The following is a 24180-nucleotide window of genomic DNA, read 5'->3' as shown; positions in this document are numbered from 1 at the left end:
ATGGAGGAAGTGGGATGGTGGGGAGAGCTGGGGTGGGCAAGTGGGATGGCAGCAGCACTTTCAGCACTGGCTTCTGGATGCAGTAAAATTACAAATTCTTTAAAACATACATAGTAAGGTACAGACAGGAAAAATCGTGTGCAGAAAGATGTGAATAAAATTCAAGAGGCTTTCTGATTGCCAATAATGTTTTTCTCTATATAAGACTTTATAAATACAGTAGACTCTCGCTTATCCAGCCTTCGCTTATCAAATGTTCTGGATTATTCAATGCAGTCTGCCTCCCGCCCGGATCCACAGCTGTTTCTCTAGGCAGCAAGGAATTAACTTTTTATGGATTTAACTTCCAATAGTGTTGTTACTGCAAGTTCATTTTATGTAATTCTATCTTTATTTGTAGTCAATTTGTTAGTAGCTAATGTTTTTATAGTCAATCTTTTCAATATATTGACTTGCTTTGATGCTAAATTAATAAATACAGTAATTACTACATAACGTTACAGCGTATTTGTTTTAAAACATGTTTTGGTGCTTAATTTGTAAAATCATAATTTAATTTGATGTTTAATAGGCTTTTCCTTAATCCCTCCTTATTATGCAACATTTTCACTTATCCAACGTTCTGCTGTCCTGTTTATGTTGGATAAGTGAGAATCTACCTTATTATATTTTTTGTGGGTATTTTCAGTGTTTCACAAGTATTCACTATTCTTTGAAAGGAGGTTTTAAATTGTTAGTGATAATGCTTTTGGTGTTGTCTTAGAAAATAAAATCCATGGGCTCTCAAGTATCTTTTAAAAAGCAACAACATAAATCTTTAAAATATCACTTAAGTCCTACATAATGATTTACTGTTCCTTGCTTGGCAAGTTATCTTGTTTTCATATTTCCCTATGTATACAACTCTTCAAAGTTGTACAATTCTTCGACTCGACTTGGTCGAAGAGAGGACATAGGCGTTCTTGCATTTTTCCCATCATTGAATCTTTTTTCAAATTGTAACCTTGTGGGAAAAAAGACCAGCAAGTCTTCCTATTTTCCTTCAGAGAGTTGCCATTTATGGAAACCATACTCTTGCCTTAATAATAGCATACATTTACAGGCTGTATTTATCCAAGCTCAATTCTCTTATTCTGCCTGCTAAAGCTGGGCCTCTGCCTTTAATAAACTATGTATCTGGTCCACAGCTAGAAAAATCCCAAGTACCTCATTGGGCCATTCCTATTTGGATCTGGCACCAGTATGCTGAATCACTACTGCTCTATTTATAAAATATATTTTCAGACTACCCCAACCTCCCACCCAAAGCCTGGGAAGTATTAGGCTGTGTCCAAATCGATAGTTCCCAGTAATAATAAGTCAAAAACGGAACCTCAGTGATCAGTATATTACACAATTGTTTTGCTTTTTAACATATCTTTTCTTCAAGGTACGTATATAAGGTGAAAAAGATATTCCTCCTTCCATTTCATCCAAATAGCAACTCAGTGGCATTCGCTGACTGAAAAAGATTAGCCCACAGTTTGTGTGCAGGACAAAAACAATGCGTAGAAGCTGGTAGAAATTCCAAGAAGATGCCCTAAGATTCAATTTTATTCCATATTTTTTTATTTCTCAATAGTTGCAGCATTTATTTAATATTTTGACAGGCATTATAAATTGGCAAAGTTCAAAGAAAATAATACCAATATATAGTCATCTCTCACTTAACAAAGACTGGTGAAAGCTCCTTTTTCCACTTTTTGTGGGAGCCCTGCTTTACTCCTCTGTGATAATAGGCTCTCCTACTATCGGGGAGCCCCTGGTGGCGCAGCGGATTAAACCGGTTAGCTGCTGAACATGCTGACCGAAAGGTTGGCGGTTCAAATCTGGAGAGCGGGGTGAGTTCCCACTGTTAGCCCCAGCTTCTGCCAACCTAGCAGTTTGAAATCATGCAAATGTGAGTAGATCAATAGGTACCATTCCAGCAGGAAGATAAGGGTGCTCTATGCAGTCATGCCGGCCACATGAACTTGGAGGTGTTCATGGACAATGCCGGTTCTTTGGCTTCAAAATGGAGATGAGCACCAACCCCCAGAGTCAGACATGACTAGACTTAATGTAAGGGGAAAACCTTTACCTTTACTACTACCTGAGCAACACAGTTGAGGGGTCCAGTGATGTTTTTCAGTTGCATTTATTGGAGTCCAGCTTCATGTAGGAGACAATTGCCTAATGAAGATGACCACTTGGGGAGAAGTGTGGAAGCTTTGAAATACTCACAAATGAGTACTTATAAAACAAAGTGTCATGGTAAGAGAGAGACCAAGAAAAATAATACTGATCCAGAGGTGTTGAGACTGATGAAGAGATGGGATACACTGACCAAGTGCTTATTGGAATGCTGATTGTATTCTAGTCTAAAAAATTCCAATTTTTGGGCTCATGGGAAATTAGGTAAATGTGGATAAATTAAATTTTCTTCTGCAAGATTTTAAACATCCAGCAACACAAAAAGCTCTCCCATCTGCAGTTAAAATAGCCAGTTTAAGGGAATAAAATAAAATAAATTCTTGATGAAAGTAGAGTAGCAATATAATAGCTCCCCTGTCCTTCCCCCCACCCCGCCGGGATTTATTATACTTAAGGCAATGGCAAACGCCCTCTGAACAAGCGTTGCCAAGAAAACCCCATGATAGGGTCACCATAAGTTGAAAACAACTTGAAGGCAAATAACGACAACAATGTATCTGGTATTTTTATTGTCTGTTTTTATATGGTCTGTTAACTTAATAAACTTTTTTTACTTAAACGAGAGGATTATAAACAGATGACAGTATCATGTGGACTGCTATAAAATGAAAACGAATTATTCATGACAATTTTACTCTGACTGTCCAGTGTGGAGAGAAATTGTCATTCTTTCTCAGAAATGGATTAACTTCTACCTGAGACCAGAGAATGCAGTTGTAATAATATTAATTTTAATGAATTGATATATATAAGGTAGTGTAGCCAAATAATAGTTTGAAATAAATGTCTGGGCTTGGAAGCCGATAGAGATTTCCATGCATAGCAGCATTCAAAATACTTCATGTGGTATTATTTATTTTGAGCTGGTTGTCCCACTAGCATTCATATTAGCTAGTATTTATCATCTGCGTAATTAGTTGAATTTGAGGATATTAGTGCTTAATCTCGTAATCCTACACTCTGCGAGTTGTGACCTTAACTGGATAGCAAATTACCTACTTCTAACACTGCCCCACATGATTTATTCTTGTAATAAGATTTCTCAGATGTACAGCCCAAAACATATGTGCTAAAAGTAAAAACAAACAAATAACAATAACTGTATTTAACTAGAACAAACACTATGTGACATTTTAGAATGGATCAGAGAGGTTAGGATCCAAAAGGATAATTCCCCTGGTAGAGATACATCTAGAAGAGGACTGCAAGGAAACCTTAGAATGTGTTTTGGAAGGCCAAAAAATCCTTCAGAGCAGGTTTTTGGGTGACATGGCGGGCTGGAAGGGGGTACAACTGTGCTAGCTGACAGGTGTAAGCCTAGTGCTGAATTTCAGCCAAGAGCCATAAAATCCATTATTTTATATGATTTGAAGAGAAAATCTTCATAGCAATTTATGAAAAGCGCAGCTGAGGCATGTGTGGTAACTTATTAAGCAGAAATTATTGCTTACTTATTAATGAACATTCAAGAGCAACATTTTGTATTTTTTAGCCCAACAGCTCCCCTATAAAATTTATTTTGCGAACACAAAACAAAGAATCCAGAGGTCTTCTAGTGGAATACCCCACTAAAAATTCTTGTGTGACCTACAGTTTCAACCTGCACAATCTGGATGAAAGTATCTTCAGCAAATGTTGTGGGAGGGATGGAAAAGAACTCTTAGACTGCATCAACACTTACTGAAATACACCAGAGTAACCTGCTCCGCAGTTTCCTTGGATGCAGCATTGGGGGTCTGCAGCTACCACCATGGAAGTGCCCTGAAATCCTTTAAAAGCCCACATGGTTGGGCAGGTCAAGAGCGCATTGATATCAGTTTCCTGTTCAATGTGTTGTCAAAGGCTTTCATGGCCAGAATCACAGGGTTGTTGTGTGTTTTCCGGGCTGTATGGCCATGTTCCAGAAGTATTCTCTCCTGACGTTTCGCCCATATCTATCGCAGGCATCCCCAGAGGTATATATACCTCACAACATCTGAGGATGCCTGCCATAGATGTGGGCAAAACGTCGGGAGAGAATACTTCTGGAACATGGCCATACAGCCCGGAAAACACACAACAACCCAGTTTACTGTTCTCCTGAGGGCCGTCATCACTGCCATTGTTTCACCACCCAGAAGCTACTCCAAGTAGCTCCCTGTAGAGCCTTGCTGGCAACATCACTTCTGATGAGATCACATCAGGGTGCCCAGCCATATGATCACCAGAACTGACACCCCCAGCAAGGTTCTGGCTGGCAAAACAGCTGTGGGTCTATTTGATGTATGGATACTGGATCGAATGAGATCCAGCTCAATCCAGCTGCCCACACCTCAGTAAACACTGGGATCACACTGGAGTTTCATGAAAACTCCAGATTAAATTCTGGCTCACCTTGTTCTGGATTAACAGCTGGAAACAGTGCTTCTGCTGACAAGCCAACATCATGTGAATTCCTTGCAGCAGTTGCAAAGTAAGTCTGTTGGGCAGACACGGCCTCAGTGAGGAAAGGTGTTGCTGTTTACCCATCTGCCTAGCATGATGATCTCTGGCAAATGTCACAGACATTATGTTTGCGTGAAGCAAGTAAACAAGAGAAAAGAAAGACGCTTGGTAGAAAGAATTGTAATGAGAAAACCAAAAAAGAGATAAAGAAAGGGAACACGAACACAAAGGTAGTGGAGCAAAAATACATGTTCTCATAGACTGCACTGTTGAGTTACAGGCTTAGGATCCATAGATACTGATGGAAAACAGGAACATGTGTACTATTATTTTGGTGTAAGGCATAAATAAGGTGGGGATCTTGCTATTAACTAAATTTGATAATGTTTAACTTTTATTATTCCAAGAAAATAAAACATTAGTTAATAAATACCGAATAACATTTTGAAATAAACATTTGACTCCAAGTTTGTGTTTACAGGTCTAGATCTCAGCTTGCTGTACGCTCAGTTCAAGTTTCATTTGTCACTTCTCGGTAGAATCATTAATAAAGCACAATGAACATAAAAAACTAAGTCAGTTGGGGCCAGAAAAAGGGAGGTTACTAACAGGTTTTTATCTGTGCCTCTGTTTAATATTCTCGCTCTAAGAGCTTAATCTGCTGGCATATAAGAACTGCAAGATAGTTCTCCCAAAACTATTCTTTAGAGCTTGTTAGTGGGCGCTGGGTTCATTAGTGTTAAAAACCAAATGTTTTTATTTAGGAGCATTTTATTAATTATTTTAAATTAGATATGCTAATATTATTTGCAAGGTATGCTTTTTAAAAAAAAGCTTTTTAGCCATGATTATCTTTGTACCTATGTTATTTTAGATGTTTTCACTGAGCTATTTTACATTATTTTATTACATTACGATTGTATTGTCTCTATTGACTATGTAATGTTTTATTCTTTGTACTTTTTTAAAAGTGCCTTATCAGAATTTATTTGGAAAGAAAGGGTATAAATATATCAAATTAAATGAATCAGTACAAAATTGATATTTAAATAAATAAAACTAAACTCAAGTACTGAAATAATGAGATCTAAAACATAGGTGGCTTACTAAATGCATAGCCTGAATACTTTATAATCCAATAAGAATGCATAGCATGCATGTTAAATACATGGAATGGAAAATGAGAACGGTAGGGTAAACCATCTAATTTGTTAGTCTCAATGCCACACAAGTTAATCTGAAATGGTTTATTAGACTCCTTCTTTCCATCACCATCATTACCTCCTTTGTTGTACATGGTTCTTTGCAAGAAAAAGAAGAAATACAGTTCCCTGCCCTCAAGCTTACAAGTTAAAGACACTACACACATGAAAAGGGAACGGTAGTGAAGGAAAGAATTAAATCCAACAGAAACTGCTTCTTTTTCATTCCCTCCAGAGCCAATGGAGTGGCCGTTGGGACTGAGAGCCATTTATTTGCTTCTGGGCTCAGATACATTCAAACTGTGCCTGCTCCATTTTCTCTCCCTCCAAGGCCAGGGCAGTGGCAGCTGGGATGGAGGGAGGGACCTTCATCTGCTTCTGGCCTAGGCATGGTTGAACTGTGCCTGCCTCTTCTCATTTTCCTTTTCTTGCTGTGACAGAGGAACATAGCTATCTCTTTTGAAAACTAATGATCAATAATAAGTTGTCAGTTGTAATAACACTTTTGGGGTAGTCATGTTGGCCATGTAGCAAAATACAATAAAATACATAAAAAGTGATACCTTTATTGGGCTAATTAAAATTTTACAAGCTTTCGAAACTTTACTGGTTTGTTTATCATGCAAATTATGTTAAAAAATCACACAAGAGGAAGAATGATGATGTCAGAATCACAGCCTTATATCTTGTCTCAGATATTACTTCTGTTGTTAGTTAAGTTTGTCATGTGGGGATAGGTGACAAAAGGCAGTAAATAAGGACCTCATCAAAAAAGAGAAGCCGCGGATCCATGCCTTACAGTGCTTGCCTTATCTTGGCTTTCATCCTATGGGGGGAAGCATTGTCGCCCCGCTTTCCCCCCATTGCTGGTAAGGCAACATGGGAAGGCGGTGGCATGCACTGCTTCTCCCTTTTCGGAATGGAGCCCAACCGGAAGTGCCTGTACTCGTGTGAATGGCTCTGTGCTGAAAATGAAGGGGAAGCAGCGTACGACGGGCAAATTGGCTCGTCTGATGAGATAGTAAAACACAGGAAAACTATTTTGCAAACTGAGTTCAAAGTGCAAAGCAATTGGGACTCAATTCACTCAGCAGCAGCAGCATCTGGCCCTTCCCAGTAGGTTCAGGCCAAAGCAACCGCTACAGCATCTCTTGGCTTGTGTGATCTTTCTCAGTAATATTTTTGGCCATCCTAACTACAGCCTGATATTGTTTACCATTTGTTCCCTTGTTTTCATCTGTAAACAGTTGGAGGATACTCCTTTCTTTGGAGACACATAATAATGAGATTTGCTCAAAGTTTCAATGTACAGAACAGCTCACAAAATTGAATAAATAAAAGTCTTAAATAATGCCCTCAAAAAAACCCCCCTAAATGCTTAACTGCTTGTGCTTGCCTTTTCACAGAAGCCCTCCTATGTAGATGCATGATTGACAGATAGTGCTTCTGTTTCCACAGCAACCTTCATTCTACAGATTTAACCCCCTCACTAGGCATACCTTTCTTTAATATCTACATAATTGAACTATTAAAATCTGCAGGCATTTTCTCCTTTTTTCTAGGTAGTCTTATAGTCTTTTTTTTAACTTTTGAAGTGATTGTGTTGGAAAATTAAAAATGATAGCTGAATTCAGATACATTTCAATCATTTGGTTTGCTAGTTTGCTAGTTACTTAAATTGTTGTGTAGAATCTACCTGCTTAAGAACTACTAAAGCTACCAACTTTCCTAAGAACAAGAGTTTTGCTGGCTTAGACCATGGGAGGGGTTTATCTAGCCCTTCATGTCAGAAGTGAATTGAGGATACAGTTATAATGTTAAAAACTTGGCATTATACTAAATTTCCTTTGACCAGAAGCTGGCCACTTGGAGTATTAATAATGAAGGTTCAGTAGAAATTGGTGAAAATTAATTTCCGAAATGTTGCATAAATATCCCTATGACACATTATCGTGGGATGTGGGACAGACCAAGGGATGTAGAGAATACAGGAAACCTGATACACAGGATGTTCATAAAATCTCTTTAACATTTCAATTTATTTACCATTTTAATGATAAAGAGACTTTATGGACATCCTGTATTTCAAAAAAATAGTTTGAATGCAAAATTGGGAATACGTAAGTAGAATCAAAACAGAAAGAACAGCAAACTCTTGATACTTCCAGAGATTTTTCTTTCTTTCTGAATGAACCCTAAAATAAAATCCTGTGGTCAGTCACAAATACAGATCAATTGAATTAATTAGAATTATATAAGTGTTGACTTATCAAGTTTTAATTGGTGCAAGGGGTTTGCTCTAGCTGATACTAATGATCATATTTAGTCTCAAATAGTTTTTAGTAAAAGTTGGTGACAAGAAGTATATATTGTAATTTAAAAAAAAAAGAAAGGGGGGGGGGTAGAAGGCAAATGTGATTACATACCCATAGGCCCCTGGGTTGAAAATAAAGGTAATTAGAAAGGAACAATCAGTTACCTTAAAAATATGTAAAATAGGTTTATGTCACCTGCAGAGCTGATAAGGTTTTCATAATGCTTATTCAAACTAAAGGTATTTAATGTCAATATAGCTAAAGCAAATTCCTTTTTAGCCCTGAAGATAAGGCACTGGTAGTGTTATAATTTAAGTAAACATAAATAAAAGAATGCATATGTGCATGTATGCGTACATGCATACAACTGCAGTTGGCAATGAGGTAAATTTTATTGTATTTGTTGACAAAAATATTCTAACTACAGGTGCTACATATTCCTCTATCTTGCATGGCATTGTTTTTTTTTAATTACTCATTTTATGATGAGAAAATGTGTGTTACTGTTCTCTCGAATTCTATACACACCCCATCAAATTATGTGTATCTTATTATAGGAACTGAGTATGGTAAGTTGGCATTGTAAATTATTGAGACATTTTGATCAATTAAATAATATAAATTTAAGTATTTTCCTTGATAATCAGTTAGCAGCCTTTCATTTTAGTTATTGCAATACTGATGGCCTTTTTATAATGGCAGTCTTGTATTGCGTTCACTCCCATGACACTGTCATGTGATAACTGGCCAGTTTTCTCTTGTGCAATACTGCTGAAACTAAAAATAGCCACACCTTGCCTTGACTACAAATTTAATTTTATAGCAACTGGGATATGAAAGGCTCCCTTGTATCAAATAAGCCATGAATAGCTATACAAAAAGTGTTTTAAGGACATTCTTACCAGTGAACCCCTGATATGAACAAAAACTTGATACTTGAGCAGAAACATTGCATCTGCTAAAAAGAATATGATATTCAGCATGGGCAACATGTCCACACAAGTTCAGACAGTGGCCAAATGCCTGTAATCCACCAAAGTAGTGTATTTATTATTCTAGCCACCACATCAAGGTCATGCTCTAGCAACACTACTACCTGTACCCTAAGATATGTAAAATTTGCATGTGTTTTGAAACTGCCTCATCTAATTTGCTATTGGGTGTAGTGGCATTGGTTAGAAACCAAATAGAGCTCCTTGTAAAGATGTCCTTTCCATTCTCTTTTCCCAGTGCCAAAGGGTGATCAGAATAACCTGAAAGCTTTGATTGGCCCCATACTGTTTTAAACAATTATACTTAAATTCCTCAGCACCGGAAATAAGCTGATCATACTGGGACTGTCACTGAAACTGGATTAAATTCATTAGAAAACTGTGAATGGACAACATCTGGATGCAGTGTGCATTCTGCGTATCCAGCCTGTATGCCATGGGGACTCACCACAGCATTTTTGTGTGTGTCAGGAGCAACCTGAGAAACTGCAAGTCGCTTCTAGTGTGAGAGAATTTGCCATCTGGAAAGGCGTTGCCCAGTGGAAGCCTGGATGTCTGATGTTCTACCATCCTTGTAGGAAGCTTCTCTCTTGTCCCCGCATGGGGAGCTGGAACTGACAGAGGGAGCTCACCCGCTCTCCCTGGATTCAAACCATCGACTTGTTGATCAACAGTCCTGCTGGCACAAGGGTTTAACCCTTTGCGCCACTGAGCAGTAAATTGACATTATTTTGGCCAAATATACATGGTCAAAAATTACAATGTCAATTAAGTTACATGAAATCTTCGTAGAATGACTATAGCTCAACAGAAACATAGCAACAGCATTTGTCAAGTTCACATTTCAAATAGTTCTTTTACATGTGTTCTTTTACAAAATGAGAGAGAAGTTGAAAATGCCCATTGACACAGTCCTTAAAATGAGTAACTCATATAAAACGGAAATCAACTAAAACTTGTAGCAGATATGTGTCAAGTGATAGGAACCAAAGAAGGAACACAAATAAGTGATTAATGTGCATATGATAACTATTGCAACCTCTGCAATGGACTTGGAGGAAAGTCATTATGTCAATTTGGAAGTAACAGTTCAAGTACATCTCCATTAAAACAAGACAACACAAAAATTCCAGAACAATAAAATATTATAATTTTTAACGAGCATTGGGCCTGCACACATGTTTACCATCTCTCTCCTTTTTTCTTGCATGTTGCTTCAATGTTATGATCCTAGTTTATTTAACAAGAATTATATGTTACATGTTAATAGGAAATGTTGGTCTTGCAAAAATTTTACTAGGCAGGATCTCAAAGCCTGACCAATAAACAGATGATGGCTGTGTATGACAACACTGAAAACAACCACTACCGCAGCACAATGCTGAAGCAGGCATACAATGGAAAAAGAAAGAAAGCGGAGTGTGTTGGCCTGGCCAATTTCAATCCCAGCAGATCCAGCTGTTCTGAAAGAAGAAAAACTCTCTTTAAGAAGGAGTAGGCTAAGGTAGCTGGTTTTAGAAAACACAGGCCATGGAATAATTACATGAGTTGAGATATTCAGAGAGCCTGCTCCTTCTTTTGCTTTAAATATAAGCAGTTTGGGAGACCCTGCCTTGGGAAAGGATAATAAGCATTCTACCAAAGGCCTGATTCCATCAAGGCGCCTATGGTCTCACGGAGATCCGACCACCGGCGACCCTATTGGCGGCTTCCCTAAGCTCCGCTCTGCTTGTTCTTCCTTCCCACTGCCCAGCATCAACCTGGAGAGTTTGGTGCAGCAAAGCTTCTCCACCAATGCTACCATTTCTCGTTACTGTGCAGTGACCTTGCCGCTATCTAGCCATAGCCCAAAGTTACTTGAAGTCACTGATACCTTATAGGACGACAGTACCAGGGAATTTCATTAACCAGTGCCCTTCAGTACGGAAACTGGGCTTAGCTTGGCTTGGGGCTGCTGACTTCTCTGTCGATGCTCAACTTTTGACTCTGTTCCTCCTGGCCTTTAGTGGGGACTTTTGTTTTTGTTTTGTTTTCAGATATTTTTATTCATTCATTTATTTAATGGAGACTTCTCTTAATTTTCCTGCTGGCTCATGTTTATCACTGATGACTGAGCTTAGCGAAATATACTATTTAATTGATGAGTCACCACAATAATTGTAATTGGTTTTGAATGTTTTTAATGCTTAATATTTATTTATATCTTATTTCTGGTCGTTATTATGCTTTGTGTGATTTTTGTCTTGTATTTTATGTTAAATGTGCTTTGATTTGCATTGTATTATATGTATACACTGTGTATTTGCAATGTGGCACTGAAGTGGCCAAACAGTAAGCTGCTCTAAGTTCCCTTCAGGGTGAGAAGAGGGTAGAAATAGAGTAAATAAATAAATAATAACTTTGGTTAAAGAACAGAGGTTAAAGAAGGGAAATTGTATGAGCAACAGGAAGGAAGAGAGAGATTGCCATAAACAGGAATCACATTGGGAACTGCAGCATTCTTCTGAAGTATATGCAAGAAATCTTAGTTCTCTCCCCAAATATGACACGGGCTGAAGGGCTGATGAATTATTTCTTAACTGATGCTTCACAATATAAAGTGACTACAAATCATGCACATTAAAAAGAAAAACCAGGGACACAAACACATTATTAAAATGATGTGTAAATGATATTTTGAGAAATGTATTTTTGAGGGAAAGTTTGACAACACCTAAGTGGGAGCGGTATTTGCTAGAACACTACTTAAAAATAGGCACAAACGACTCAAAAAACAGCTTGCAGCTAAGATTATATCACCACCATTAACTATAACTTTGAATCAGAGAAAAACAATTTATGAATTGAGGCTTTTTAAATTTGGTTTGTTACAATCAATATTCACTAGTGTATTGAATATTATATCAGTACTGATTGTCCCATATTGTTAATTATCCTTGTCTGATCTGGTACCATATTCAGGTTTCGAAAGTCATAAAAGTGTAGTCGTTTTGAGTGTTCAGATCAGGTTTAAATTCCTGATCAGCCACGAAAAATGACTGGACAAACTATTGAGTTTTGGAGGAAGGCCCAAACACTCCATGATACGGTTGCCTTAGGGTTGCCGTAAGTCAGAGACAACTTGAAAGCACAAAGCAACAATTTAGCTCTTGCTGTGTTCCCATATGAGGTCCTCAAGATTAGCTGGGGATTGGGGGGGGGGGAAATTAAGCTAGCACAGGATAAATGCATAAGAAATGAATCTAATTTACCAATCTAAGTGTCCTATGCAAGTGAAACAAGACTAATGCTTATGCAAGAAGAAGGCTAATTTTTGGCCATTTCCTTACTATCTTCTCTAGGTGTCATTTTATTTCTGACAGTACTTCAGTGTTTCAATACTCAAGAGTCCATTTTGGAAAATGCAGAAGGCTGTGGAGGAAGGAATGAGGTATAAGTCCGAGTTTAGACTACTCACTGGAGGAAAAAAAATCTACAATCCAAGCTCCAAACTTCTGCTCGTTACTATATACATTATTGTACTACATATAAACAGAACTGCATGCATCTTACAAGCACAGACTAATATTATAGTCCAAGCAGTTGCATATTTGTCTGCCTAGAATAGTGGTATAAGTAATAGTGGGAAAGATATTTTACTTTATTATTTACAAGGTCAGCTAAAGGGACTTTACTTATTTCATTTTCAAATTGTACCATGCATGATTCTTTGTTCTTTTGAGAGCTGCTCTTTTATGGTGGATCCTTTCAGAGAAAAACTGAAGAAATGGTCACTACAGACATAAACACCCAATCAATTGTGCCTGATTACTATACTTAAGCAGGCACTTCATTAATTCAAAATTACACAACAGAGAAGGCAGATATTTTTGTAACTCTGAACTTTGGTTAAAACATCCTGGCCCATTATATTGCTCCGGCCAATTTGCTGAATTAAAGGAAAAGTGATGTTAGATGCTATCATTGAGGCATTTCAATAATTTACAGGAAATACATTGTGTACTGAGCCTCTAGACTGTTTTGTTGTGGTTGTTTTATGTGAACCTCAAAGCCCTCTTTTTAAGGAAAAATAATGAAATAGGGAGACAACCTAAAACAATATACCCTTTCTCCAGATGTAAGTCTAGAAATGTCAGTCTAGAAATCAACCCAAAAAAACCTGATCAATTTATCCATAGTACTGTACCCCAATTCTTATCCAAAAAGAAGCATCCCCTTATCTGGGTAGAGTGCTGAAAGGAAAAAGCTTATTTCATCCCAGGAGAAACTATAAAAGAAGCACTTATCCCCTCTACGTTCTTTTTTTAAAAAACGTTTGTCAAAAGTATTCATATTCATTCACATTCATCTAAAAATTCAATGTGAATTAGTGCCAGTATTTTGATAAAGAGAATTCAATATTCATAACAAAGCCTTGGCTACTAAGTGGAACACTTTTCAATACTAATGTGGATTCTAGCCATCTCTGAAACATTGTACTGCCTTCCACATGTACCATGCTCGCTGGAACAATCCATCCCACAACCCTAAAACGAATACTTTGACAAATGTAAACTTTTCTTCCCAATCTTAAATCTACCAGGGACAATAAATCAGAGAAAAGAAAGAAGGAAAACGTTGGACAATTGTTCATTTTGTAGAGATAGAAATATCCTAATTATGTTAGCAATGCAACTGGCTTCATACGGTACTACAGCAGTTGAAAATAACCAGTGGAGATCTCTTACGCTTTTCCTCATGATAATCTACCAAATAGGAATATGTCTGAGATTGCTTTCACTATGAGAAGAACAACATAATAACAACTCCATCTCTGGATTTCCCTATAACACACACTCACACACAAACATGTTTTGTTATATGGATACGAAAGCTGGTCTGATCTTTTCATAGAATATGTTTAGCACCTTTGCATGGAAATTGACAGGGTATAGAAATATTTATTTTTGTCTCACTTTTCTTTTATAGGTCATTAAGTGAGCAATAATCTCAATTAGATGATTGGTAACATTTTCTAGCAAATGCAAGCAATCTCAAATTTCTGTCATTCATAACAAACTCATCTTTATACAAAATTAATAAGTGCTCATAACACCATACTTTTATTATTGCCTGCCAGAACTGCTATAACACAGTCCTATCTTGTATGTAGGAAAAGAACTGAGACCATGGTTATGTCCACTCACATGAATGTGTTTGGCCATTTCACTAAAACTTTTCAAATAAGTCTTATTGCAATAAACAAGCATACTGTACATCATGAAATATATAAAATCTTATTTATTTATATTCTGCCTCCAACCTAACGATAAAAAACTACTTATGTATCTTAAAGTAATTATTGTAAAGGAAGGAGCCATTTTCAATTTAAAAAGATCCATGCATACATATAGAATTGTTCTTCACTTGAACAATCAGGTGTTCTTCACCTAACTGCATATAGCCAAAACATACAACAAACAGTTACCACTATTAAATGAAGCTCTCTCCCCAAACCTTTCCAGCAAACATAGGCTATTATCTTATTCTGGGTTTGTGAGCTTTGTTGTACAGCAATATATGTATTTTTTAAAAATTCTGGCATAAAAATATTTTTCCAGTGTCAAGGGTAAGTGAACTGTAGAACTGTTTTTGTTAGAGGGAAAAATGTGTCAGGTTTTGTTAAATATACACCTAATAAACATGTAGTCAAGAGAAATATCCTGCCTGGCCACAGATTTTCCATTTATTATAAATCCTCTATTATACACTGACTTGACTTTTTCTTAAACAAAATTCCAATGAGCTGAAAGAAAAAGAATCCAATACACATGTAGAAATTCATTCTTATTCAAATTCCACCCCTTTAAAACAAATGCATCACTGAAAGTAAACGTATATGTTTACAATACCACTATACTCCTATAAAATAAAATCAGTGAGTATTGACAAAAGAGTATTACATATAGGATAGTTCTGTAAAACACAGTAATGAGCCAGCCGTAATAGACAGAAAGATATGTCCTTGAAACAAAAACAAAACAGCAAGTTTCTGTTGGCTTCCTTTTATGCATTGAGAAATATTTTTAAAGTATGTTTTTCTGCAAGCAGCGCCACTTACTATTGTGCACAGTCAATCAACTGGTATTCATTCGATCTTTCAAAACACGCCTTTACTCCTTCGTCATCCCAGAGCTTTTTTGCATGTTCAAAGAATTCCTGAAAATTGGAAATACATAAACATGTTAATTCAGATGAAATATTTAAATAGGTTGTCACATGTTGTGAGGTAACCTCTGAGGATGCCTGCCATAGATGTGGGCAAAACGTCAGGAGAGAATACTTTTGGAACATGGCCATACTGCTCAGAAAATACACAACAACCCAATGACTGGCAGTTCGCACTCATAGTGCTTTCCTCCTAATGCACTGTTAACATTCCTTCTGGAAGTTAAGAATGGTCTCATTTAAAAATATGTTTGCTTGTTTGTTAAGATGCTACGTGACACAATATATTTATTGGAAATAGTACCATTTTATATATTTACTTTATCTTCAGGATATCTGAACCTTCATGATATTCATTTAGGATAGGCTGTCAAGTTCAAATAGGTTGGAAGGGAGACATGTACTAAAAAAGGGAAACTAATTTCTATTTATAAGGGTTAAGTTTTTTGTTGGAATTTTGATCTTCATATAAAAGCACTTTGAAAAAAAGCAACTCCCACTGGGTTTCCAAAATAGGCTCGCTTACATAAGTGATGCTGTATCTGGAAAATATGGTGTGTATCATTTCAAAGAGCTAATTCACACAATCAGGTGATGCGATGCCTATCAAGAGAACAACTCACTTGTGCTGATGGCTACTGTATTTCTGTGATTAATAAGGACATTTCCACAATAGTTCATATGCAATCATGTAGTTGAAGTGAAACTATCAAAAGCATAATTAGGCAGTAAATATGGCCATGTGAATAAACTCAAAGCCTGAAGAAAAGAATGTACTGCTTCCTTTCTTCATTTTGTTTTACAAATGCTTTGGTAATGCTTCTTCATTACATATTTTAGCTTTAAATAGACAAGTTGCTACAAGAGATTAATTTAATGCATGTATAAACCTCCCGTACAACTTCTAATACTTTATGCACTAAGTGACTAGTCTGACAGTTCAAACAGCAAGATAAAATTTGCTATAATTATAGGGGCTGTCTATCACATTTCTCATTTAAAATGTAACCTTATCCTGAGTCATGCATGGGTCTTAGGAGAAGGTGGGGTGCTAGCATAAATTTCTTGTTTCAAAAAGGAAGGGTGGTACTAGTGGGATTGTTATTTCATTATGCCTTGCAGAAGTATTCATCCCCCTTTTGATTTTATGTGTTTTTTGTTGGGTTACAACAAAATTTAATGGATTTAATTGGTTGTATTAGTACTTGATGAACACTTAATGCACACTTGCATACAATGTGATGGTGCAAACCTTATCATGGCAAAAACGCTAAGGAGACAAAAACAAAATGGCACTTTTGGTTGCATTAATATTTACACACACACATGTACAAGTCACTTTTTGATAGAAGCATTTCTGGTAGCAGTTATTGTATGAATGTAAACATTCCTGGGAAAGCTGGTTGGTAGGGTCTCCATTGTTTTACTGCCCCTGTCCCAAATCTATTGAAAACTGCAAGAAGTTTTCATTTAAGGTATCCTACATAAGATAGCAATCATCCCGCATTCACTGCTGAGCAGTTTCCCAGACCATGCAGAGGAAAAAACATCTTCACAATAAGATAGTATGCCTCACAATGAAGGTGGAGATCTCAAGACCTATAGTGTCACCTATAGTGTTTTGCAATAAGGCTATAACGTTCAGTTTTGGTCTCATCAGATCACAGAACTTTTGAGTTAGATAATCCAGTTCAGATAATGTGGCTTTTCTGCTTTAATAACCTGAATTATCTGGCAATGTATAAGGGGCCTCAGCTGCAGATCCCTCCATCTGGTTCAAAGTCACTATTGACCTCTTATTAGCTTCTTGAGTTAATGCCGCCCACCAGGATTTGGTGGTCACTCTTCTCTAGAGAGGGCAATGGTTGATATTCTTAATCTTCTGCAATAATGGATTTAATAGTGCTCTGGAGAATGTTCATATTTTGGGATTAAAATGTAATTTAATCCTGATTGGTGCTTCTATACATGTTTATCCTGGACATGTTTTGATAGTTAGCACTTGGTCTTCATGATGCTGTTTTTATCTTTAGATTAAAAAAAACACTCAAGGTTTTTAGTGCTGTAGTACCAGAACTACACACTGATGTTGTGTGCATTCAATTCATTTCTGATTTATAGCAATGTAAATCAAGCCCCTCATGGGTTGTTTTTTTTTGGGGGCAACATTTGTTCAGAGAAGTCTTTGTTTTCTCTGAGACTGGGGTTGATTCTACACAGCCACATAATCCAGATTAGAATGTGGATTAAAGAAATCCAGTCCCACTCCAGGAAATCTCCACACGCACACACCTTGGGAACTGCAAACAAGCTCCCACAGACTCCACAAAACTCCCCTCATGCTCAATTTGTCTATCAGAATATTTGTTTTCTTACCCCCTTTGTAGAATTGCATTACATTGCATTAGCGATGGGACTCATCTTCCAACTAAAAAAGAAAGGGGGGTGGCAAAGCAGTTTTCTCGGCGGTGGGGTGTTATTTACCTTTCTAAGAGTGCCATATCTGGATCAAGCATCTGGATATTCCAGCAGTGGCACTATTTATATGAGCACTGTGCTTATTCCTCCCAAATTTCTGCTCTGCAGCATCCATACACAGCTGCAGTGAATTTTATGCTCATTTCAGACTTGCTTCTGACTTATAAGACACGTGTTTTCCATGTGAATGTGTGTTTTATAGCCTCCCCCCCCCAAATTATCCACATAATTCTGCATTTTACAGCATGTATAGATGGAATCTGGGAGAGTATGACTTTCTCAAGGCACCCTGTGGGTTTCTGTGGCTGAGTGGGATTAAGCTCTGATCTCCAGCGTCTTATTTTAATGTTCAAATGACTATAACACTTTGGCTCTAGGATTACACATAGGTAGATTCGATTCATTTACTCCGATTATTTCTGGAAGCAAGAAATGCATCAGTGTTTATGTGTGTGGCAGCAAAGGGGTAAAATACATTCACAACCAATAAGTGCCACTACGTTTTTGTTAATGTTTACACCATAATGAAAATATTTGTACCTTCATAGTGTTGTGTATCTTCAATACAAGTTAAATCTATTTCCGTTCTATGTAGCAACACAACAAAAACTGAAAAATTAAAATACAATGAATGCATCTTCAAGGCATTATGAATGTAAGCATTCTAACAGAAAAGTGTTATGGCAAAGTGTGTTAAAGCACTGAACTTGCGGACCAAAAGGTCACAGGTTCGAATCTGGGAGCAAAATGAGAGCCCGCTGTTAGCCCCAACTTCTGCCAACCTAGTAGTTTGAAAACATGCAAATGTGAGTAGATCAATAGATACCGCACCGGCGGGAAGGTAACAGTGCTCCATGTAGTCATGCCAGCCACATGACCTTGGAGGTGTCTACGGACAACGCCGGATCTTTGGCTTAGAAATGGAGATGAGCACCAATCTCTGGAGTCGGACACGACTGGACTTAACACCAGGGGAAACCTTTACCTTTATGTAATTATATCTCGGCTCAAGAATTGTATTACATGCAATTTTCAAATTTACATAGACCGGGTTTAAACAGTAAGAAAATAACAGGACATAATACAAATATATTTTGTATTAAATGAAAAATAGTAATTATGTTTAATTTCCACATACAAAGTTTAAATTAAAATAGGAAATGCTACAATCAAATTCATCCAGTTTGTGACAGATATTCTAAGAGAAAACAATCCACTCATCAAAAAGTTAAGAAATGTAAACAAAAGTAAATGCCCCGTTTCAAAAAGTGGAGTATTGTTGCATGATTTCAAGTTGTTTCTGACTTGTAGCAATCCTAAAGCAAAGTGATCATGGAGTTTCTTGGCAAGATTTGTTGAGAGAGGGTTTGCCTTTCTTTGAAGCTGAGAGTATGGCATTTCCATGGTCAACCAGTGGACTAGTGACTGAGCGGAGATTTGAACCCTGGTCTCCAAAGTCGCAATCCAATGCTCAAACCTCTACATGATGCTGACTGTGGAGTGTTACTTGTGTTGAATCATACCATGAGGGGTATTGTGAATATTAATTGCATCAAATCATATGGTTGAAGAATTCTCTTTGCAAGTGACAATTCTGACTATAGTGTGAATCTTAAATGTGCATTTGGTTCAGCTTGCTGCCACTTCCTCAAACTATAATCATGAGAAATTGCATTCCTTTACCATTATAAAACATACTAGTTGTTTGGTAAAAGATGATATAACAGGCTGCAATCTAATTTGGAAGAATCTAAACAGAATACAATGGTCCTCTTTTCTAACTCTAAAAAAAATTAAATGACTTCTGCCATACACCACATGGTGAAATTTAGAAGGATAAATAGTTTATAAACTGATTTTCCTTTAGGGCAGGGTTTGGCACTTGCATACAAGTGGGAGCCAATATTTGACCCCTGCAGCCATACCACTGTGACCAGATACAACTGAAGTGATATCATACCACATTAGGTTTCCAGTCAAGGGATATGTTGTGGAGTGGATAGGCACTCTACACAGCTGCATTTGCAGCCAGTTTGGAGGCTTGAGGGTAGTAAATGTGGGGATCAGGATATGCATGTAGACCACAGTGTTTATTTTACCCACCCCCACTTAGGCCACTGTGTGCAATCATTAATTTCTTCAACTTAGGGCAAAGGAATAGTACATATTCATATTCCTGTTCAAATACCTTGGATTAAAACCATTTAATGTCCAAATGATAGAGCAGCCAGTTGTCTGAATACATCAAGTAACTGAACTGAATTAACTGTGAAGTTGAATCATAATGGATGCATACAAATTTATCTTCAGGCTGACTTACAAACTTATAGCCACATGCTATTGACTGTTTCAGTTATGCCTGGCTAAGACTGAAAGATGTCAAGAACCAGTCAGAAAATCAGAGTCATCTATTGGATGACACAGAGAAGATGCTGTGATAAGGGGGAAAAAAAGACTTGGTTTGCCATCATTGTTACCATGGAATATGTTTAATAATGTATATTGTTGACATGTGTGCTTAGACAGATTACCAAGGATGCTTTTGAAGGAAAGGTTGCTTACCTGTAACCGCCTTTCTTCGAGTGACTGTCTGTGAAATTCACACCTATGTATTTCCTGTGCCAAGCAACAGTTCTTCGGATACTTTAATAAGCTCTTCACTTAGTGGACTCCAGCCCCGCCCTCCTCCAGTAGGATAAATGAAGGCTGCAGGGGCTGGCCCTTTAGTTCCAGAGCCGGAAAGCAGCAGCTCTGGACAGGGCATGATGATGTGGGGAGGATGGGCGGGTTGTGTAAATTTCACAGACAGCCACTCGAAGAAAGGCGGTTACAGGTAAGCAACCTTTCCTTCTCCTTCATGGCGTCTGTGAAATCCACACCTATGGTAGACTAGCAAGCTTTCCGCAAGGAGGAGGGAGTCATGCCAATGCGGAAAATAAAACTGCTCTACCAACCGCTGCATCTCTCTTAGCAAGGAGATCAAGTTTGTAATGAGACAAAAGTGAGTGGCGTAGACCATACTGCCACCCGACAAATGTCTTCCAACGGTACGCCCCTGAGGAAAGCAGTAGAAGCAGCAATTGCTCTAGTGGAATGAGCTGTCACTCCAGATGTTAAGTCTAGTCCTGCCATTTTATAGGCTAGTTCAATGGTAGATACAATCCAGGCTGCAAGTCTCTGGCTGGAGACGAGGAGGCCTGCTGCATCATTACAGTATTTTAGGAATAGCCTCGCTGATATCCTAAAAGAAGCAGTTCTTTGGACATAAATGGCCAGGGCCCTCCGTACGTCCAACAAATGGAGCAACTGCATGAGAGGTGAAGAAGGATTTCTAATGAAGGCCGGTAATACAATGTCTTGTAACATATGGAAACGAGTTGCCACGTTAGGAAGAAATGCAACATCCGTACTCAATACAACCTTGTCTGTATGAAATCTAAGATAAGGTTGATCCACGCGCAGAGCACACAACTCACTTGTTCTTTGAGCCAAGGTGATTGTCACCAAAAAGGCAGTCTTCCTTGTCAGATATGAAATATCAATTGTAGCCATTGGTTCAAATGGTGGTTTGGTGAGTGCAGAAAGGACATCAACTCTCCATGAGGCCACTACCGGAGTTACCTGGGGTCTAAAATTCTTGAACCCCTGGAGAAAAGACCAGACAAGAGGGTTGGAAAATACAGAAGGGAGGCCTACCGCTCGTCTATAAGCTGAAATAGCAGCTAGATAGTACTTCAAGAATGATAAGGATAGACCTGCATCCGACAGAGAGAGAAGAAACTGGAGGAGAAGTGAAGTAGAAGCTGTAAGAGGGTCTGAACCTTGCTGTGATACAAAGGTAGAGAAACAAGCCCACTTATAACTGTAAGACTTCTTTGTAGAAGGTCTACGGGCCAAATCAAGAATATCATTTATTGGTTGGGGCAGGCTGCTGGTGTGATGAGCCATGCTGTCAGCCGGAGGCGATGGACGTTTGGATGAAAGATTTTCCCATTCTGACATGACAGAAGGTCCGGTCTGTGTGACAACTGTACATAATTTCCTGCCGCTGGATGATGAAGGGTGGCAAACCATGGTAGCCTCGGCCACCATGGAGCAATCAGAATGCAGTTGACCTGTTCTGCTAGGATTTTGGAGACCATCCTGTTCATTAGTGGCAGAGGTGGGAATATGTATAGCAGAGTTGAGGTCCAATCTAGAAGGAATGCATCCCCCAAGCAGCCGGTAGGATGGTGAGGAGGAAGCCGAGCACCAAACTTGCGACATTTCGCATTGTCAGGAGATGTGAACAGGTCTATATGCGGCGTTCCCCACCTGCTGAAGAGTTGTTTCCTGTGGGTGAAGGGACCACTCATGGTTCGATGGAGAGGTACGGCTCAATAGATCGGCTTGGGCATTGTCGATTCCTGGAACGTGGATTGCAATGATGTCTATGTCTTTGGCGATGCACCAGTCCCAGATGTGCATAGAGAGCTTGGTGAGAATGCGCGACCGGGAGCCACCTTGTTTGTTTATATAAAACATTGCGGTGGTGTTGTCCGTAAGTATTTGCACTACCTTCCCTGCAAGCTGTGGCTCGAATGACATGAGAGCCTTCAGGATTGCTAGAAGCTCTAGATAATTGATATGCTTGGAAGCTTCCACTGCTGACCATGTCCCTTGAATGGAGATGTCGTTGAGATGTACTCACCAGCCGAGCAGTGAGGTATTGGTGGTTAATATTACTGTCGGCAATCTGGGCTGAAACGGAATTCTGACACAAAGGTTTTCTGGAAGCTTCCACCAATGAAGTGACCGTCGTACAGCATTTGGGGGAATAAGAAGCTTGGAGGAACTGTGACGTGAGGGGTGCACATCTACGAATGTGTTCTGTGGTTTTTCAGGACTTTCCATTCCTCACGTCACAGTTCCTCCAAGCTTCTTATTCCCCCAAATGCTGTACGAAGGTCACTTCATTGGTGGACGCTTCCAGAAAACCTTTGTGGACACATTTGTTGATGTGCAAACGGAGTCAACGCCGTGGTGGACACCATGTGGCTGAGCAGACGCTGAACGTCCTTGGCCCGAACAACATGCTGTGTTGAGATGTGGAATGCCAGCGAGCATAGTGCCTGAAACTTTTTGTCTGGTAAGTATGCTCTTGCGAGAGTGGAATTCAGAGTGGCTCCTATAAACTGGATCATTTGACAAAGTTGCAAATGTGACTTGGCCTCGTTTACAATCAGGCCTAGGCTCTGCAAAACAGAAAGAGTGAACGTAATATTACAGTGAAGTTGCTGTGCAGAAGGAGCAATCAGCAACCTATCATCGATGTACGGATAGACAATTACCCATTTTCCCTTAGATAAGCTTCTACCACTGCCATTACTTTAGTAAACTCTAGGGGCAGAAGAAATGCCGAATGGCAACACTCAAAAAGAAAAAGCCTGGCCTTCTATCATAAAAGAAAGAAATCTATGCCAATGAGAATGAATGGCAACATGAAAATAAGCGTATTTTAAATCAGTTGTGGCGAACCATGCCCCTTTAAACAATAATAACGTAATAGTAGCCAATGTCAGCATTCTGAATGTTTTATAGGCCACAAACTGATTCAATTCCCTCAGGTCCAGAATGGGCTGGAGACTTCCGTCCTCCTTTGAGATAAGAAAATACTTAGAAAAATAATGCTAAAGAAAACTCAGAATGATGTAAAGGTACTACTGCACCCTTTTGCAGAAGGGTGTGGATCTCTTGCCAGAGAACTGGTGACGACGGTGTGGAATGAATAGTGCCTACAGTAGGTAAAGAAAGAAATTCTATATTATCGCCATGGTGAACTAAATCCAACACCCATTTATCTGATGTGATTTGCTGCCATGCATGCAAGAATCCTGCCAGGCGAGATCCAAAAGGGGTAGTCTGGGAGGTGCAAGGGGATCCCGTCACCAACATTAAGCAAACCAGGAGAAAGAGAGGGCAATAAAGGCTGCTCTAAAGAAATAGCAGGGCAAGTGCTAAACACGCCACCTAGGCGGATCCTGCTGCCAAGTCCTACTCTGCTGGCATCCCCTTGAAGGTGGGATCTGCCTATTATTGTCAGATGGCCAAGAGGTCTGGTTACACCAAGGCCTGTAGGACGGAGCCCATGAAGACCTGCGATAGGTGTTCTGCGGAGTGTACCAGCGTGCCCTATAAGAGGAAATGGAACGAGTTGGGAAACTATATTTTTGTGCTGCCTGACAAACTTATGTGAGCTTTTAAGCTGAGTATCAGTGTCAGGATGAAAAACAGGAGTAACATCCATAGGCAGATCTTCCGCCTTGGCCTTCCCTTCCTCAGAAAGATTAG

At 38.6% G+C, this 24180-nt stretch overlaps 2 protein-coding genes across 4 annotated transcripts in view; one reads left to right on the top strand and one right to left on the bottom strand.

Annotated features, from left to right (window-relative positions):
• mppe1 (metallophosphoesterase 1) overlaps positions 1-14430 on the top strand; it is a 53101-nt gene extending 38671 nt beyond the window's left edge. Inside the window, exon 11 of one of the 2 annotated variants that reach the window (XM_062980534.1) lies at positions 12507-14430. In XM_062980534.1, the coding sequence (XP_062836604.1) occupies positions 12507-12594 (88 nt within the window). In that variant the 3' untranslated portion in view covers positions 12595-14430. Of the gene's footprint in view, positions 1-9403; positions 10328-12506 lie in introns of those variants that run through there. The other variant, XM_062980536.1, reaches the window with a different exon arrangement.
• Positions 1-24180, bottom strand: part of gnal (G protein subunit alpha L) — a 157620-nt gene that overhangs the window by 22365 nt on the left and 111075 nt on the right. For both annotated transcript variants that reach the window (XM_062980532.1, XM_062980533.1), the window contains exon 5: positions 15266-15363. In XM_062980532.1, the coding sequence (XP_062836602.1) occupies positions 15266-15363 (98 nt within the window). The remainder of the gene's footprint in view (positions 1-15265; positions 15364-24180) is intronic.

Source organism: Anolis carolinensis, chromosome 4 (genome assembly GCF_035594765.1).
Source record: "Anolis carolinensis isolate JA03-04 chromosome 4, rAnoCar3.1.pri, whole genome shotgun sequence".
NCBI lineage: Eukaryota > Metazoa > Chordata > Lepidosauria > Squamata > Dactyloidae > Anolis > Anolis carolinensis.
This window is presented reverse-complemented; position numbering and strand designations above follow the sequence as displayed.